Source organism: Bos grunniens, chromosome 21, assembly GCF_055505025.1.
Source record: "Bos grunniens cultivar Pamir isolate PY7600 chromosome 21, Bosgru_T2T1.0, whole genome shotgun sequence".
Lineage (NCBI taxonomy): Eukaryota > Metazoa > Chordata > Mammalia > Artiodactyla > Bovidae > Bos > Bos grunniens.
In genome coordinates this window covers 38,344,862-38,363,234 of record NC_141185.1, presented here as the reverse complement: position 1 = coordinate 38,363,234, position 18,373 = coordinate 38,344,862, and the positions used below count along the sequence as shown (strand labels likewise).

Genomic DNA, 18,373 nt, shown 5'->3' with positions numbered 1-18,373 from the left:
CGTGGCGCAAGGAAAGGCTCCCCCGGGGGTCTCCCCTCCCGGCCGCGACCGCCAGCCTCCGGGAACCTCTGGGCCCGCTGCAGATCGCCACATCGCCGCGGCCCACCCCCAGCGCCGTGGTACCCAATCAGCGGCGCGGCCTGGAGCCCCGCCCCCTCCCCGCCCCCCCCCCCTCCCGCCGAGGCTATATAGGCCTCGGCCTGGCCAGTTTCACCATCGCAGTTGGGGCTCGGGCCTCCGCGTTACGTCGCTCTAGTTACTGAGGCCACGGACCTCTCCGCATTCCGTTCCCACCTCCGTACGTACGCCGCGCCGCCTCTCTGCAGCGCTCATTCGAGCGCCGCCGCTGGCTTGGGCCCCGCCTGCTTCCCTCCTCGCCTTTCTGTGTGTCCGCGGCTGGCCGGCGCGATGCAGCTGGGCCCGAGGCCCGCCACGCTGGGGCTGCTGCTGCTGTGCGCCGCGGCAGCCGGCGCCGGGGAAGCCGAGGAGCTGCGCTACCAGCAGAGCGAGCACCGCGCCGACTATGACCGCGAGGCGCTGCTGGGCGGCCAGGTGAGGCGGCCAGACCCGGGGCTGGGAGGGTCGGGCCTCGCAGCGCGGCTGCCGCGGGCTTTGTCCCCGCGGGACAAAGGGGGCTGCCGGGCGAGGCCTGGTCGGGGCAGCCTGACAATGGGGGCCGGGCGGGGCGCCGCTCACTCTCCGATGGACCCCGGAGTCTGTAAGCGCGTCAAAACAATGCGGCCCAAGAGCCAGATCCCTTCTACTTTCCCTACAAGGGGCAGGGTTACTGAGGGGATCATTGGGGGAGGGCCCTTGGAGAGCAGATATGGGTCACCCCAAAAGCCCTCCGCAAGGGAGGTCTCTAATAGCTCTGTTTTTCTCCACCATTTTGCCCTCCTGATAGTAATGCGTGATCCCCTCTGTATATCGCTTACCTCCCAAAGGAAGAAGTCGATGAATATGTTAAACTCTCCCCCGAAGAGCAACACAAAAGACTGAAGTCAATCATAAAGAAAATTGACTTGGACTCAGATGGCTTTCTCACCGAAAGTAAGGACGTCCTACACAACTAACAATGGAGACAGCCCTTTGTAGGAGACAAATGCAAACATTTAAGCAGGGTGTCTGTTGAGTGTAGATGACTAGTGTTGCAATCAGTTAGAGATGATATGTGAGAGGGGAAAAAGGACATGGTGAGTAGGTTTTATACCTCCAAATCTTTAGACATAGGATACCAAGTAAAGCTCAGTGCTTTCTCCCGTAATACATAAGCATCATTGACCCTACACGGTGTTCAGGTCATACCTAGAGCAATTGCCGAAACTCCTCACATGACTTTTTATCAGTGTCAACAATGTAATTCATTTTGGAGAAACAAACTAAAGCCTTAAGGCATTAAGTTTATTGCTCTTTTGATAAATGCTTCATTAGAATCTTAAGAACTTGCTTCTTTTTATAAGCAAGTAGAAAAGGACCTGTTGCGTGTGAATTGTATTTATGACACATGATTATAACTCGGTAGGAACCATATAATCATTATGTCCACCTCTTTTTGTAGGGGTGAAGAAATTGAAACCCAGAGGCGTACGTACCTTGCTCAAATGAGTGGCAAAACCAGGATTAGAATCCATATCTCCTGCCCTTAATTCAGTCTTTAATATCCTTCACTTAAAAAAAAAAAAAAAAATGAGTGCTCTTAGATAGGTTCTAGAGTCAGGAACGAAATGCACAGATTATTAAAAGAATAGTCTAAATAAATAGCTGCCTCTCCCCATTGCTTCATTCATTTGAAGAACCCTATCAACTTTTCCAAATTGATCCTCAACAAAAATTCAGGAACTGTTTTGCTATAACTCTCATTTAAATGGTGCTCAACATCTGAAGAATGAAGTTGCTAGAGAGAATTACAACCTGATTGGTAAATTCAAGATGTGTTGTCATTGAAGTGCCCTCAGGTGTGGTCACCAATATTAAGGCTTTGTTCCTTCTATGTGAACAACAGAGCCTCTAGGCTAATTATCCAATAAGAATAGGTCCATCTTTGGATACATTAGAGAGTGCGCAAGATGATTTGGAAAACTTGGTGGCATTTATCTGTAAGGGCCTATATATGCTCCAAAATTTAACAGTAAGCTTTTAAAAAATTAAAATTAAAAGGAACTTAGTCCAAATCTTCATTTAGTAGATGAGAAAACAAAACCTTGAGAGGGTAAACTTACCTCTAACAGCAGAGCTGAAGTGTGAAGCCCTGTTTCTGGCCTCTGTTCCATTCTGTACCCTGTTATGCCTGGACGATCATTCCACTTGAGGACTCTTCAGGAAGTTTTGCTTATTTGCACGTTAAGGGCCATGACTGGACTCGGGTTCTTGAGAGACAGCAAAGTTCAGTGGAAAGAGTTTGGGCTTTGAAGCCAAACATGGGGTTTGAATCTGGACTCTGCTGCTTATCAGTTATGAGTCCTCAATTTCTAATATCAATTTCCTGAACTGTAAAGCAATGATTATAATTGCCTTGTTTTGAAGATTAGAGACAGCATCTGTAGAGGACTTGGTATAAAGTAATTGTTCCATGGTTACCATAATTATTCTATCCCAATTTAAAGTTTCAGGAGAGACAAAAGTATCTTTACTTTTCTCTATTCACCTGACTTCCCTCAAACTAACAGAGGAGTACCATTCTTTAAACTAAATGGTGTATTATCTTTAAACCAAATGGGTACTCTTGCTATTCTTACAAATACGCACATTTTTCTCCCCTCATCCCTTTTTTTCTATGATGCATATACTAAATATCTCTGCTGCTGCTAAGTCGCTTCAGTCATGTCCGACTCTGTGCGACCCCATAGACGGCAGCCCACCAGGCTCCCCCGTCCCTGGGATTCTCAAGGCAAGGACACTGGAGTGGGTTGCCATTTCCTTCTCCAAAATATCTCTATAGATATTTTTAAGTATTTTAAGATAGATTTTTAAAAGTTGATTTGAAAGTGGACATTTGAGATTTAGAAACTTTTCCTCCATGTTTTCAGATACCCAGTTAAGACAAAGCTATTACAAGACACGCGCAAATCATAATTGCTACCCATAACTTTGTTAAAATTTCCTCCAGATGATTTGACATAGTTAATGGTAATATACTGTAACAATGTTTCTCAAACTTCAGTCACTTGAGTGCATTTTTCAGAAGTTAGATCATACTTACTTATCTATTATTTCCTTAATATAGTCTTGATTCAACTCAATGTAAAATGTATTTTAAACTTTATATTACTTTTGTAAATGAAGAACACTTTTTTCTAATACGTATTAAGTGGGTAGCTATTCAAATATTTGTGCTTCCTGAGAGGTCTGTGATAATTAGCAAAGTAAAAGTTGCTCAGTCGTGTCCAACTCTTTGTGATCCCATGGACTATACAGTCCATGGAACTCTCTAGGCCAGAATACTTGAGTGAGTAGCCTTTTCCCTCTCCAAGGGATCTTCCCAACCCAGGGATCAAACTCAGGTCTCCTGCATTGCAGGTGGATTCTTTACCAGCTGAGCCACAAGGGAAGCCCAAGAATACTGGAGTGGGTAGCCTATCTCTTCTCTAGTGGATCTTCCCAACCTAGGAATCAAACCAGGGTCTCCTGCATTGGAACAGATTCTTTACCAACTGAGCTATCAGGAAAGCCCAATTAGCAAAAGTTATCTGCAATTTTTTGGATAATATGTTTTAAAAGTCAAGTGCTTTCTTGGCCAATTGGTAGTTTATTTAATAAATACTTCTTGAGCCCGGTGCTTTCTAGTCATTTGGAGTACCTTAGTGAACAAAATATACCAAAACTCTCCATACTCAAAGGGCTTACGTTCTGGGTTGATCACATATACACAGCTCTCCTTGTCTCCTACTCCTATTTCTATGAACGCAGCTAAACCAATTCTCACTCAAATATTTATAAACACTAAAATTTTTTTTTTTTTCTTTTAAAGAATGTTTAGAAATCCTCACTACTCTTAAGTATCAGAATTACTGTCACATTCATTGTGTTCTGGGAAATTCTCATAGGTGAACTCAGTTCATGGATTCAAATGTCTTTTAAACATTATGCTATGCAAGAAGCGAAACAACAGTTTATTGAGTATGATAAAAACAGTGATGGTAGTGTGTCATGGGATGAATACAACATTCAGATGTATGATCGGGTGATCGACTTTGTTGAGAACACTGCTCTCGATGATGCAGAAGAGGAGTCTTTTAGGCAGGTGAGTATGTGTGCACAAGCTTTTTCTTTTGATTATATCAGTTCAGTTTCCTGCATGAGTGAGCACAAGAACCCTGAGGTCATCGACTGGATTGCCTTGTTCTCTAGGCAATCACCTGTTCCACCTCAGTGGTCATTTTGATGTTTCCTTTCTAGCCAAATTTAGGACTCTTATTCTGGACTACCTCAATTATCCCTGCATCTTTTTCTTAGCTGCATCATTTGTTCTCATTTCCTGGTTTGCTTTTTTAGTGTATTTTGAATATGTTTCATAATATTTTATTTTATTGTGTTATTGAATGGTTGGTTTTGTATCATATTTATTAGGAAGATTATAGAGGCCTATTCCCATTTTTAAGTACCATTTTAAGTATTTATATAAAATAAACATTTTTTAAATTGTGGTAAGATACACATAAAATTTACCATTTTACTATTTTTAAGTGTGCAGTTCCATATTTTTTTATTATATTCACACTGTTAGGCAACCAATCTCCAGAATTTATTTCATCTTGCAAAACTGAAACTCTAAACCCATTAAAGTGTTAGTCACTTAGTCGTGTCTGACTCTTTGCAACCCCATGGACTGTAGGCTGCCAGCCTCCTTTGTCCATGGAATTCTCCAGGCAAGAATACTGGAGTGGGTTTCCATTCCCTTCTCCAGGGAATCTTTTCCACCCAGGGATCAAACCCAGGTCCCCTGCATTGCACGCACATTGTCTACCATCTGAACCACCAGGAAGCCTCAAATAACTCCCCGTTTCCACTTCCCCCAGCCCCTGGCAATCACCGCTTTACTTTGTGCCTCTGAATTCAACTACAGTAATTCCCCAACATATGAACGAGTTCCATTCCAAAAGTGCATTCATAAGTTCAACAAAGTTAGCCTGTACCCAACAAACACAAATCAGCTATACAGTATTATAATAGGTTTATAATACTTTTTGCACAAATAATACACACAAAAATACAAGAAAATAAAACAACTTTAATTTTACAGTATAGTACCTTGAAAAGTACAGTAGTTCCAGCTACGTACTGCTTCTTTTATGCTTGCCTCTGGACATATTGGGCTTGAAATAAGGAGACTGTACTACCGTATTTTATACAGTGCCTGCATGCATGCTGAGTTGCTTCAGTCATGTCTGACTTTGCAATGCCAGGCTGCTTTGTCCATGGGATTTTCCAGGCAAGAATACTGGAGTAGGTTGCCATTTCCTTCTCCAGGGCATCTTCCGACCCAGGGGTCGAACCTGCGTCTCTTACGTCTTCTGCATTGGCAGGCTGGTTCTTTACCTCTAATGCCACCTTCAAAGCCCGTACTCTGTACATACTGTACAGTAAGGTACACAAAAGCATAAGCACTTGGAGAGGATGCATGCATGTGACAATGGACGCCAGACCTGTGAATTAGCTTAAGTGATTGGACATGAAAACACACGTTCACATCTTTGAAAGTTTGCAACTTGAAGGTTCATATGAATGAGACTTACTGTATTCTAGGTGCCTCATGTAAGTGGAATCATACAGTATATTTTTTGTGATTAGCTTATTTCACTTAGCAGTCTCAAGATTTGTCCAGGTCATACTATGTGTCAAAATTTCCTTTTAAAGACAATAATATTCCAGTATATGTATATATCACATTTTGTTATCCATCCATCAATCAATGGTGAGTTGAGTTGCTTCATCTTTTTGGCTATTGGGAGTAATGTTGCTATGAACATGGATGTACAAATACCTCTTTGAGATCCTGCCTTTAATTCTTTTGTGGGTACATCCAGAAGTGGAATTGCTAGTTCATATATAGTAATTCTGTTTTTAAATTTCTGAGGAACTGCAACACTGTCTTCCATAGTGGCTGCACCATTTAAAATAACTTATTTTTAAAGATTCAGTATTACTGTGAGTTGTGTTGTGTCTCATGGTTTAATTTGTTGAAATACTTCTTAAGCAGAATTGAGGAAGACATATTTAGGAATTAATAGGAACTTTTTTAAAGACTTTACTTAGTAATTAGTAGGAACTCTTTAAGACAAATTACTATAAGCCTTAAAAATTGATATTGTGAATACTTTGTATTTCAGAGGTAATTTTAAAGACTTTTTTTAAAAAGAGGTTGTTGTATGTGGAAAAAATAAACTCAAACAACTATTTGCAAAGGTCATGTCCCAAAATATTAGTCAAGGGTGCTTTGAAAACTTTTGAGCTTCCTCTATTGGCATCTACAATTTAGTTTTTACTGTGGCCATATTGTAGCATTGTATATGGTATTTATTTAAGAACCACTTGAACTCTGTAGGTCATCACTAACTCGAAATTGGTTGTTTCTCTGCTAAGGATTGTCGACTAAAAAAATGCACAATTGAGAGTTGTGTGTTAAGTTTTATTTGAGGCAATATGAGGACTGCAGCCTGGGAGACAGCGCCTCAGATAGCTCTGAGAAACTGCTCCAAAGAGGCAGCGGGGAAGGAAAGGACAGTATATATGTGATTTGGGTAAAGGGGGAGTACATACAGTCAAGCACATTAATTTTTTTAGAAAGTTTCTGCTGGTCTTATGAAGCTTCTGCTAGTCATGAGAAACAGTTGTCAACCATGAAGGATTTTAGTGCTTTTCTAGAGATGAGGAGATATAAGAATTGGGCTCATAAAATTATCTCCTGAGAATATCTAACTATCTGAAGACCTGTCCTGCCAGTTTTCCCAGAACGCAGAGTGCCTGGCTTCTGCTGTCCATCTTGAGCTCCTTCAGAGGGTGCTGGAGCCCAGCAGCTGCAGCAGCACATGATTTAATTCTTGTAGAGGTAGATGGCAGGCACCCATGGCAAGTGCCAATTTGTGGTTGACATGATTATGCATGTGCTGTGCCTGTACCACGAGTGTGGAGGGTAAGGACTCCAGCTCTGGGGCCAGTCAACTTGGCTTTACATTCAGCAAGGGCTTCCCCAGTGCTTTGGCAGCTAAAGAATCCACTTGCAATTCAGGAGCTGGAGGAAATGCGAGTTCAGTCCCTGGGTTGGGAAGATCCCCTGGAGGAGACGGACTGGCGGGCTGCAGTCCAAAGGGTCGCAAAGCATCAGACAGGACTGAGCATGCACGCAGCACCACGTGACAGTGGTGTGCCTTGGGTTAAATTAACCCTCCTGTGCCTCAGTGTCCTCCTATCTAAAAATGGGGATGAAAACAGTATGGAGAAATAGTAATAAATAGTAGCAGTTGAACTGGTAAATCCTTCTATGTTAATTTGAAAGAAATTGTTGAAGAAAACATGTGAGTCACATGTTTATCTCTAATACTTACATACAATCAGCTTTTGGAAGTTGTTTAAGCATTTGTTAACTATCAGCTTTAGAGTAGATAAGATTTAATATATAGGGGGAAAGTATCCTCTTTTCTCCTTATTTGGGTCTTCATCTTACAGCAGACTGAAAAGAGTGTAAATCAGTCTTTTCACTACTTAGTGCTAAAAAGAAAACAGATGACGATGAGATCTAGAATTTGTCTGCTAGTTATTCTCCTTTACTATAGGAATTAACTCATCTTAAAAGCATCGTTCACATTCCAAGATTTTTTCTTAAAACCAAACCATGGTGTGACATTATGACTTCTTTGCCAAGGAATAATACAAATGTTAAATACAGTATTTTAAAATCTTACCAGAAGTAGATTCTGTGTTTGTTTGTTTGTTTTTCACTCAAAAGATTTAATTATTATCCCATCAAAAAGTAGGGAAATTGTGTAGTTTTTAAAAATCTATATTCTTTGGAGAGTGGAGCAGGGTGGAATGTAATAATACATGATGGTATTGAGAAGAAAATCTTTACTTCGAAGAAGTACGTGACTTGTTACATAAACTGTTGATGAGCAGTTTGGTTTTTTTTAAAGATGTCTGATTTTAATGCTGTGTTTCCCACCCAGGTACTCCGGACATGTTGATTATAAGACTGTACTTTTAAAGAATGAATTAGATGGACCTTATAGCCTACAGGAATTAATGGGTCCCTGAAATGAACACTTCTCAATGGGAGTCCTATTGGTCCTGTTGCTTATTCTTCAACAACATAGGAATATGTCTCTACATGAAATTCTATTTATAATACTTTGTTAGAATTATATATATATATATATTTACAAATATGACCCACTAAAAGTGGATGTGGGGTGTAAAAATGAACCCAGACACAATTGCATGATTCTGCAAAATAAAAAATAAAAGGATGAAGAATGTATCGATCTTGATCAAAGTTACAGCTTAAACATTGTACCATAAAATAATCATAAAAAGTAATTGGATGTCCAAATAAAATGTTTCTGTATGGAAGCCTATTAAAAACCAAAAATCAATTTGATAGCTGAATTATATGTTACTTTTAATGTTTTCATATAGAGAATAGAGATAACCTGGAATAATGACTCGCAGGCTGTGAGATGCCGGAAAAAAAGTATTTCTTTATGACCTGATGAACAAGTATAGTCAGCACTTTTAAGCAGGATAATTAAAGTTTGAGGACCTACCTGGCAAAAGCTCCATTCCTATAACTTCTAAAGCCAGCTGCGAATGTGCATGTGTAAGCAGGATTTATTTGTGTAGGATATAATCATGCATGTGGCTAATCAGAATCTTAAGACCTAGACTTTTGTTCAGTTATCACAGGTTATAGATTTCCTCATGTAAAATCTTTAGTCTACCAAAAGATGGCAGTTTTGTTCTTCACAAGTTTCTGTTACAATGTAAAAATAAATGACTATAGTAGTTTCTATCTTTTTACTACTGTGCATAGTACTTTCTATGCACTAGAACACAAGGGTTTTATACAGAAAAAAAAGTGTTGAGGTTTTATGAAACTGACAGTCCTTTGTGGTCGTCTTTTAGAAATTTGCCCCTTTGGACAAAGTCTTGGTGTATTAGCTTCTTTAATATGAGTCTCTAATAAATTGTGTTCTTTAAATGACCATGAATAAGACTTTTAAAAATCACATTATTTTTTAAAAACCTGAGAAATGTAAATGAGAAAAGTACTTTTTTTCTTTTTTTTTTTTTTAAGAAATCTCAGCTATTGAAAGAGATCCTTTCTTTCCATAGGCAAATTTGGCCGAAATCAGCTCCCTCTGCTGAAACATGGACCTTTTTGCTCCAGATTGAAGGGTTCTTTCATAAGGAAATCTAAGCACTTTAGTATTTTGAATAGTGATTTATTAAAAAAACTTGATTGACTCAGCTAAGTACCTCAAATTCTTGTTTTTCTACTTTTCCCCATGTTAAACCTGAACATAACATGTACATTATTTAGTCTAGTTATTTAAAATTATGAAACATTAAGTTAAAAGCAGCTATTTGGAAACATGTTTTTTTCCTGCCATGATTGGATGAATATAACTGGCTAGTGGAATCTGGGTATTTAAAAGACAAATTCTTTGGGGAAAGAAGTGAGCCTTCACTGTAACTCAGTCATCGTAAAAGAACTACTGTTTCAGTAAACGAGTGCTACCCAACCTTTAGTATTCTAGAAAATTGAGAAGAGCATTTCTTTTCAACAGTGAAACACATAAATTAAAAGCTTCTAAAATATTTGAAATTGTGCTTTTTAAAAAAATGTGTGATTTAATACACATCAGTTTATAAAAAGGAAAGTTATTCCTAGAAATTTCTCAGAATGTATGCAGGATTAGCAATATGCCACTATTGGCTTCCAATACTCTTAATTACAGAATTACCTTTGAGAAAATTGATTAAAAGTCGCTTTTCTCCTAATAGTCGCTACTGCTTGGTTTCCTACCAGAGTGTACTTGAGGGGAAAGAAAAGGAAGATGGGCATGACAAAGTAGAAAATGGTATGATTATTTAGCTCAACCCCAAGATAGGGGCTTTTCAGCTTTTGATGTGTTTATCTGGACATACAGAATTAGCACTATAAACAGCCTATGAAGAGTAGACTTCCAAATATTTACCAAAAGTATCCTCATAAGAGGAGTATTTGAAACCTGGTACAGTGTTTTTGAAAAGTCATTTTGAAGACCAGAAACAGAAATAGGCACACCAAGAACTAATACATAGTCTAAAGTCATTGCTTTGGGGGCATTCAAAAAGTTGCTGTGATTGTTAAAGAAGGTAGTGTGTAGTGTTGTAGAAAGAACAGGAGGGATCCAAGTTCAATATATTTTAGTTGTTTTCCTGACATCCCTTTCAATAAATCATTTTAATCTCAATTTTTCTATCAATAATAGTAACATGTAACATTGAATATCTAATATGTTTTCTAATTGCTTGATAGGAATTCTCATCCCAGTTGCTTAATAGAGATTTTTTTCTTATTATGAATTGTTCAGTTTATTTAAACTAAAAAAAAAAACAAAAAATAGTTCACTGATTTCTCTCACTTCCCTACCAGCCACTTCTGGCAGCCACCTGTCTGTTCTCTCTATCTGTGAACTTGGTTTTTTGTTTTTGTTTTTTGGGTTTTGTTTTTGTGAACTTTTTGTTTGTTTGTTTTTAGATTCTACATATGCAAGGTCATACAGTATTTGTCTTTCTCTGACTTATTTCACAAAGCGTAATGCCCTTGAGGTATATATCCATGTTGTCTTAAATGACAAGATTTTATTCTTTATGGCTGAGTAATATTCTTATATATATTAGTGGAATATATTATGTAATTTCTTTATCCATTTATCCATCAGTGGATATAGGCTGTTCCCATGTGTTGGCTATTGTAAATAATGCTGCAGTGAACATAGAGGCTTGTATATCTTTTTGAGTTAGTATTTTCATTTTCTTTAGACAAATACCCAGAAGTGGAATTGCTGGACTGTCTTGTTGTATAGCATCCAGGTGTCAGGTGTGCCTCACTGTGGTTTTGGTTTGCATTTCCCTGATGATTTATGATGCTGAGCATCTTTTCACGTGCCTGTTGGCCATCTGTATGTATTCAGAAAATGTCTATTCAGACCTGCCCATTTTTGTAGTTGGACTGTTTGTTTTTCTATTGAGTTGTACGAGTTCTCTATATATTTTGGATATTAGCCCCTTATCAGATAGATGATTTGCAAATATTTTCTCCCATTCAGTAGCTTTCATTTTCTTGACGATTTCTTTGGCTGTGCAGAAGCCTTTTAGTTTGATGTAGTCCCACTTGTTTATTTTTGCTTCTGTTGTTTTTGGTGTCAAATTATCCCAGTTGTATAGTTGAGGAGCCCAAAGAGGTTAAGCAGTTTGCCGTAAGTAACAAGTTAATAAGTGGCATTGCTGGAATTCAGATCTGAGTCTCCCTGTGTCGCTGTACTGCTTCTAGTAAATGCTTGTTATTTGCCCAAATTACCATCAAAGGGATGATGTGAAGATTAAATGTGATAATGGATATAAATGTACTTTAGAGTTCACATAGCTTGTATTTTTCAAAGTATTTTTTAATGACATTATGGGATGAATGAGAAAACCTTTAAATGTTCAATATTTAATTTTCAAAGCTTCATTTAAAGGACAAGAAGCGATTTGAAAAAGCTAACCAGGATTCAGGCCCTGGCTTGAACCTTGAAGAGTTTATTGCTTTTGAGCATCCTGAAGAAGTTGATTATATGACGGTAAGGAAGAAAAAACTTCAAGATAACTATTGAATAGCCAAAACTTTAAAACTTTTACATAGTAATGAAAATAAATTATATACAAAACAGAATTTTAGGAGATGATCTAAACTTTTCCTTGCTTCAGAAAAAGGGTGGGAAGACGGAGGTTTTCTGGTGGAGTGGGGGTGTGTACAGGGCGGGAGAAGGTAAGGAATGAGGTTTTCTTCAGTCTCTGAAGTGTGTATGTGTATCCGTCTTTGCCCGGCTAGTTTCTCTTTCATAACTGGGTTACCTTCAGCGCCTTCCTTGTCGTTTTGTAGCTTTCAGACTTTTCTCAGGTGTTTCAATATCAGTAACACCAGAACTTGCTGTTTAGTTTACAGGGTTACTTGTGAAAACTTTTGGTCTGGGAACACTATCATATTTAGATCCCTTTTCATAGGGTATGGGGGTGGGATGAGGTGGGGGGATGCAACTGCTAATGACTAACAATGTTTTTGCAACTTTAGGCATAATGAGTCCTCTCATCCCTTTAGTACTTAAAAGAAGTACCAGCTTTTCAAAATTTTGTTGAACTCAGGGTATAATTCAACAGTGATTAAGTCCCTGCTATGACTAGGTAAACTTCTTGGGAGCAGAAACTATCATATTGGAGAGTAAACTTTAACATAAGAAATGGCTTTTAAAAAACAGACTAAATGTTTACATTGAGGTCTGTTGCCTGGCATCACCCCCAGCTGTGTGGCTTGGTTCCCTGGACATTTCAGGGAGGGAAGATGTAGCTTTGTGCTTAATGGGTCATGGTTGGATGTCCCTGCCTTGATAGCAGGACTGCAGATATATTTTTCTCTCTAACTCGGTGGCAAGACACCACCATCAGTGCCATTTCTCTTGCCATTGTGAGGCTTTGGATTTCTTAACTTTCCACAAAGTACATGACCTAGTTTGAGAACATTGCTGGGCACAGTTTGTTTAAGTGCCAGAATTAAGTGGAGATAAGCTAATTGAGCCCTAGCATGGTAGGCGGAGGATGTTGGATCTTGATTATCTGGGGAATAAGGAACAGTTGAAGACTGAGAAGGGAAATGACCAGTGACAGCAATGAAATAATTTAGGCATTATGTGTATAGCCCTGGAATATTAAGTGGCAATGGAATGAATTGATGAGTGACCAACATTTTGAAGAAAGCAGACAGGAATGTTGACTGATGTAGCATGGGAGGGGAAGAGGGCAAGAATCAGAAATGACTCTGAGGTTGGAAGCTTGAGTAACAACGATACAAAAGCAGTACCATCACAGAATGGGATATGTCGGGATGGGAAAGGATGGTCTTTGTGCTGAGTTGGAGTTGATGGCAGCACACAAGATGGGTGATCATAAGACGGTGTCTCATTCAGAGCAGCTTCATTAATTTCTGTTTACCTTAATTGTCTTCGTGGATCTTTTTTTCCTTGTTTCCCCTTTAAGGGTATATAGGATAGGAAAAGGGCAGAATATAAGATCAACTAAGTGATTCTACTTTGAATTAAAAGTTGGAATTTAAAAATATTTTCGTTCACATAATTTTAAAAATTATTTTAACCAAGGCAGCATTCTTGAAATGTCTTTGTTTCCCAAGAGGATTACTTGAATGCAGGAATAATCAGTTTGATCAGTGATTCTTTTATTGGATCACAGACTCCTTTAAAAAAATCTGATGCAAGCTGTATACCCTGCCCCAGAAAAGTCCTGAACATGTCCATGTTCATACACATAAAATACTGGGTTATAATTTCAAGAGATTCTCAGATCTTCTCTCCAAAACTAATCTTTGGGTCTCCAAGTTAACATCCCCTGGTTTCTGTATCGAAAATCTGTTATATTTGATTAAAAAAAAACAACAAAACCCAACAACTTCTACTTAAGTGTTGTTTCATGCAGATGTAGATAAAGCCCCTGGATTTGACTACAATAAGAGACTTTTGAGAATATGTTTCACTGTAGTTATGGTTCTGGAATCCAGGCTGAAAAAGTATTCAGGCAGCAGCAGGTAATGAGGAAATGAGAACAGTAGCTGTAACCTCTGAGAGGAAAAGAAAGACCAGGATGGTGGTTAATGAGTGCAGCAGAGTCATGGGAACTTGGCTGTTTTTAAAGGCACGGAAGAAGGAGCTAGTGGAAAGGGTTGGAGAAGCTGGAGTTAAGAGTAAAAGAAAGCTCTCAGGAAGTGGGGAAGTATGGGATCTAGGAAGACAGTTGAGGGCTTCATCCTAGAGAAGAGGGGCAGAGCTTTAACTGCTGAGATCAAAGAGAAGGATGAAAGGAACAGGCATCAAAATACAGATGGTTAAAGGTGAGGATGCAGTGCTGGGAAACAAGGAAGGATTTCAGAAGACCTCTCCCATGCTTAGAAAAACAGGAAGTCTTTGCCAAGAGCATGTTGGAGAGAATTGGGGTAAGGCTTAGAGAAAATAGAGATGTCAAAAAACAGCCATAGAGTGTTAGGGAAGCTGAGGCAGAGAGAGACTTCCAAGCTGCAGTGAGAGCCCACAGAAGTGGCAAAAAATAAATTTATAAGGATTAGGTTTCTATTTTTGTATCTTCCTCTGATTCTGGAATAAAGGAGAAAGTGATGTGGGTCTGACGTATAGCATGAGGACAGGCATAATTAGAAAAGGGTCCAAGGGGACACAGGAGTGTAGTAAGGGAAGCAGTGGAGCAGGTCGTCTTGGGAAAGCATAACTAGAAAGGGCGTGATCTTTGGGTCAGAAGGGATTAGTTGGTAAGGAGCCTTAGAAAGAGTCAGGAACCGATTTGGGGGCAGTCTAGGGTGGATGAGGGTGGATGGGTGGAAGAGGAAGCAAGGAAGTTGAAGTTTCATAGGGTACTGACCCATTTCAGGCAACAGTGCTATGCAGAGACATCTGAGATGAGGGTTCTCTTGGCTTGTTAATGGATTGACAGGAAAGTGAAATTAAAGAAGACAAAGGTAATATAAGATATATCATTCTTCAGAAGGAGGTAATGTGCAGAAAATAGAAATGTGAGTTTATTGCCAAGGTTATTCAGGAGGGTGAGGTAGAGTGCTCAATAATAGAAGCTTAAGGATGTTAAATTCTAAGCTGTTAATATTTGGGGTTTTATTCCTGCTTCTAAATTCCAGTGTTGGGAAAGATTGTGTGGCAAGTATAGACAAAATAATTATTCCTAAAGAATAATTAGGTTAATTATTTCTATAGTAGGATTAATTAATTATAGTAGAAATAATTCAATAATTCTATAGTAGGGTTGATTCAGATGGTGATGGAATTGAAACTTTTGTGACAGGTTTTTTTTCTTTTTGGTGAACATACATGCAATAGGAATTTGTCATTCAAGAGGCTTTAGAAGAACATGACAAAGATGGTGATGGATTTGTTAGTTTGGAAGAATTTCTTGGTGACTACAGGCGGGACCCGAGTAAGTAGGCTGGGGTGTGTGGGAGGAAGGGGAAAAGGAAGAGATTGGAAGATAGTCTTGCTCACTGAGAGCTCTGTTTGACAGAGGAAAATGGAAGAAGAACTGGGCCTCATACCTCCTTGTTCAGTTCAATAAAATACTGGTGAAACAAAGGGGCTTACAGCTTGTCTGAGAATGCTGTTTTGCCCACTTCTAGTTCCTCATATAGAGCCAAGCATTTTTCTTCCGTTTCAAACAAGTACAATGTAATTATCAGTTCAGATGGCTGAGGAAGTAAAGGTTGATATTTTTAAACAGACTCCTGTACCTTTGCATGTAGATCTTCGAAGAGAAAAATAAAATCCTATAAATACTAGAGTAAGACTGTGGAAAATGGCTTACTGTTTAAAATTTAAGGAGGTTTTATATGCAGCTTTTCATATAAGCAGCTGTCTTTTCAGAATTTTTGCTTAGCATCACTTACTATGAATGTCACTTTAAAATTACCTATGGCATTACTTTGTAAGAACACACATTGTGAGAACACACAGGAAGATTTAGTCACATGATGTTCATAAAACCATTTCCCACTTCAGACTTGGGCAAACAATATCAGAACAAGTAGCAGCAGTTAGCAAAATTACTAGTTTGTGATAATATGTAACACTTAAAAAAATTTTTTTTCTCCATGAGATTTGTACATAGACTTTTTGTTAATCTCCATCTGTTTATTTATGTATTTTTAATATAAATTTATTTATTTTAATTGGAGGCTAGTTACTTTACAATATTGTATTGGTTTTGCCATACATCAACATGAATCCGCCACGGGTGTGCACGTGCTCCCCCTCCTGAACCCCCCTCCCACCGCCAGGTTCGACGCATGCTACATAGACTTTCATGTTTGTTTGTTTTTTTTCACTTTTTCAGTTGAGTTTTATCCCAGAACAGTTTTATAATAAAGCTGATGTTTTTTCTTTTTGGCCACATCACACAGCATGTGGGATCCTAGATCCGCCCCCAGGGCGTTGAACCCACGGTGCCTGCAGTGGGAGCACAGAGGCCCAAGCCCTGGTCTGCCAGGGAGGTCCCTATGCAGCAGTTTTACATATGTCCCCTCCCTTTTGAACCTCCTTCTCATCTCCCTCCCTCCCTCTGTGCAACAATTTTAAAACTCTGAGTATCACTTTTGAAAATTACTATAGAGTTTGCGCTTATTTCAGCCCTTTTCAGTGAAGTGCTTTGTTTCTTTGGGCCTCCTTTATGTGGTAAGCTTTAAATTCATTTCCTCTATCTGGGGCTATACCAGACTTCTTATGGGATATGTGTGATATTCTTGTGTATGCATGTTTATGTTCTTTTTTTAATATTAATATATTAATAGCCGCAAGTGAAGATCCAGAGTGGATACTTGTTGAGAAAGATAGATTCATGAATGATTATGACAGAGATGCTGATGGCAGACTTGATCCACAAGAACTGTTGTCCTGGGTTGTACCCAATAACCAGGGCATTGCCCAGGAAGAGGTAAGTATTACAGAAGGATTCTCTCATCCCCAAATTTGTGCTATTGTAGTAAAGGAAATTCAGAATCTTAAGCCAAAGAAGGAAGTAGTGGAGTTATTTAGGATCAATGCATTGCTATTTCTTGATTTAAATCTATGATCTGTTTTAGACTGTCAAAGAGACAAGGAAGTTAGGATGGTATTATATATGAATTCAATAGTACAATAGAATAATAAAAGTTTGTATTTACCTCTGGGGCTCAAAATGGGTTATACTAATTTTCCTTGTCTTTGAGATATCCTGAATTGGGTTTGAGTTGGGAGGAGACAGAACCCAGCAGAAATTAAGAAAGGAGGTGATGAGAAATGCTGTAGACAGACCCAGTCATGATAGTTCATACTCTTAGGTACTTAGACAATAATGAGTACTTGGTATACCTGAATGATTTTGACAAATCAGATCCCATTAAAATGTGAACATCTTGCTGAAAAATACTTATTACACTTGACACGTTTTTGTTTTATTTTAAAGGCTCGTCATCTAATTGATGAGATGGATTTGAATAGTGACCGAAAGCTCTCTGAAGAAGAGATTCTGGAGAACCAGGACTTGTTTCTTACAAGTGAAGCCACAGATTACGGCAGACAGCTTCATGATGAATACTTTTATCATGACGAGCTTTGATCCCCGGGTGTATCTGAGTAGAGCACGGGCTCCTTTTATAGTTTGTTACCAGCTTTACTTTTGTGATAAAATGTTGATGTTATATTTTACACTCTTAAGTCTTACCAGAGTCAAAATTATCTTAATGTACATTATAGTTTTGGCCTTTTAGGAGAAAAGTAAAACAAAAGCCTGATATTTATTTCCAAATGCATTGAAGAAATGAAACAATGTTGTACCATATGACAAAAAAGTCTTTCCTAAATAGTCCATCTGTTTAGTACTGTATTGTGAAATATTTGAGTTCTGTTTCCATACTTGAAAAAAAAAACACAGGATTTCAGAGATGCCTGAACAATATTATTTAAGTAGTATGTGACTAAGCTATCAATTTTTTGTTTTAAGTAGGTTTAACTTGGGAACTGACAGAAGGACATTGTTTTTAGATTTAGCATTTTGTTTTAAAACCTTTAAAGGAACCTTAGAAGGACTTATACCTCACATATTAATGTTGAGAAGTTCTGCTTAATTTTAAAATGGTTTCTATAAAGGGTTTTATTGTATGAAATAGAACTTTATATTTTTGCATATGTATAGATAGTAATTATATTTAATGTGTAACTATAGCATTACGGTGTGTGGAATTTGACTTTGTCCAGAACTCTTTTCTGTTTCTTTTTTTTGACTGATTAAAAATGAAATGTCCTATCTTTTTATATGTTTGTTTGATTTTTATTTGATCTTTCAGGTAAACCTTGAATTCAGCAAAAGTTTTGTTGTATTATACATTACCTCACCTCATTCATTCCTGTATTTGAGAAGTGAATGTTCTCAAAACTTTGTTAAATTATATTCTTGCTGCATATTCTTATTTTGGTTCTTTTGGATAAAAGAATCATATTGTAATTGAATGTACACCTGACACATTTCAGTTGCTAGTATAGCAAATGTGGTCTCACTCTTTCGGGCTGGAAACAATCGTAAG

At 38.4% G+C, this 18,373-nt stretch overlaps 1 protein-coding gene across 2 annotated transcripts; it reads left to right on the top strand.

The window, feature by feature from the left end:
- Window positions 1-215: 215 nt before the first annotated feature.
- On the top strand, window positions 216-18,104 carry RCN2 (reticulocalbin 2). 2 transcript variants are annotated; one of them, XM_086363973.1, is made up of 7 exons: window positions 216-552; window positions 945-1,050; window positions 4,044-4,240; window positions 11,718-11,819; window positions 15,144-15,240; window positions 16,604-16,746; window positions 17,257-18,104. In XM_086363973.1, exons 1-7 carry the CDS (start codon window positions 409-411, stop codon window positions 17,407-17,409), a joined length of 942 nt encoding a protein of 313 aa, XP_086220099.1. In that variant the 5' UTR covers window positions 216-408; the 3' UTR covers window positions 17,410-18,104. The 2 variants fall into 2 exon arrangements, with proteins under 2 accessions (XP_086220099.1, XP_086220098.1); XM_086363972.1 differs by having other exon boundaries at window positions 11,706-11,819.
- Window positions 18,105-18,373: the final 269 nt, after the last annotated feature.

Coding starts and splice junctions, on each gene's coding strand:
- RCN2 (XM_086363972.1), top strand. CDS start 409: ATGCAGCTGGGCCCGAGGCCCGCCACGCTGGGGCTGCTGCTGCTGTGC. Junction 4,241..11,705: donor AAGAGGAGTCTTTTAGGCAG/GTGAGTATGTGT, acceptor TAATTTTCAAAG/CTTCATTTAAAGGACAAGAA. Junction 11,820..15,143: donor AAGAAGTTGATTATATGACG/GTAAGGAAGAAA, acceptor TACATGCAATAG/GAATTTGTCATTCAAGAGGC.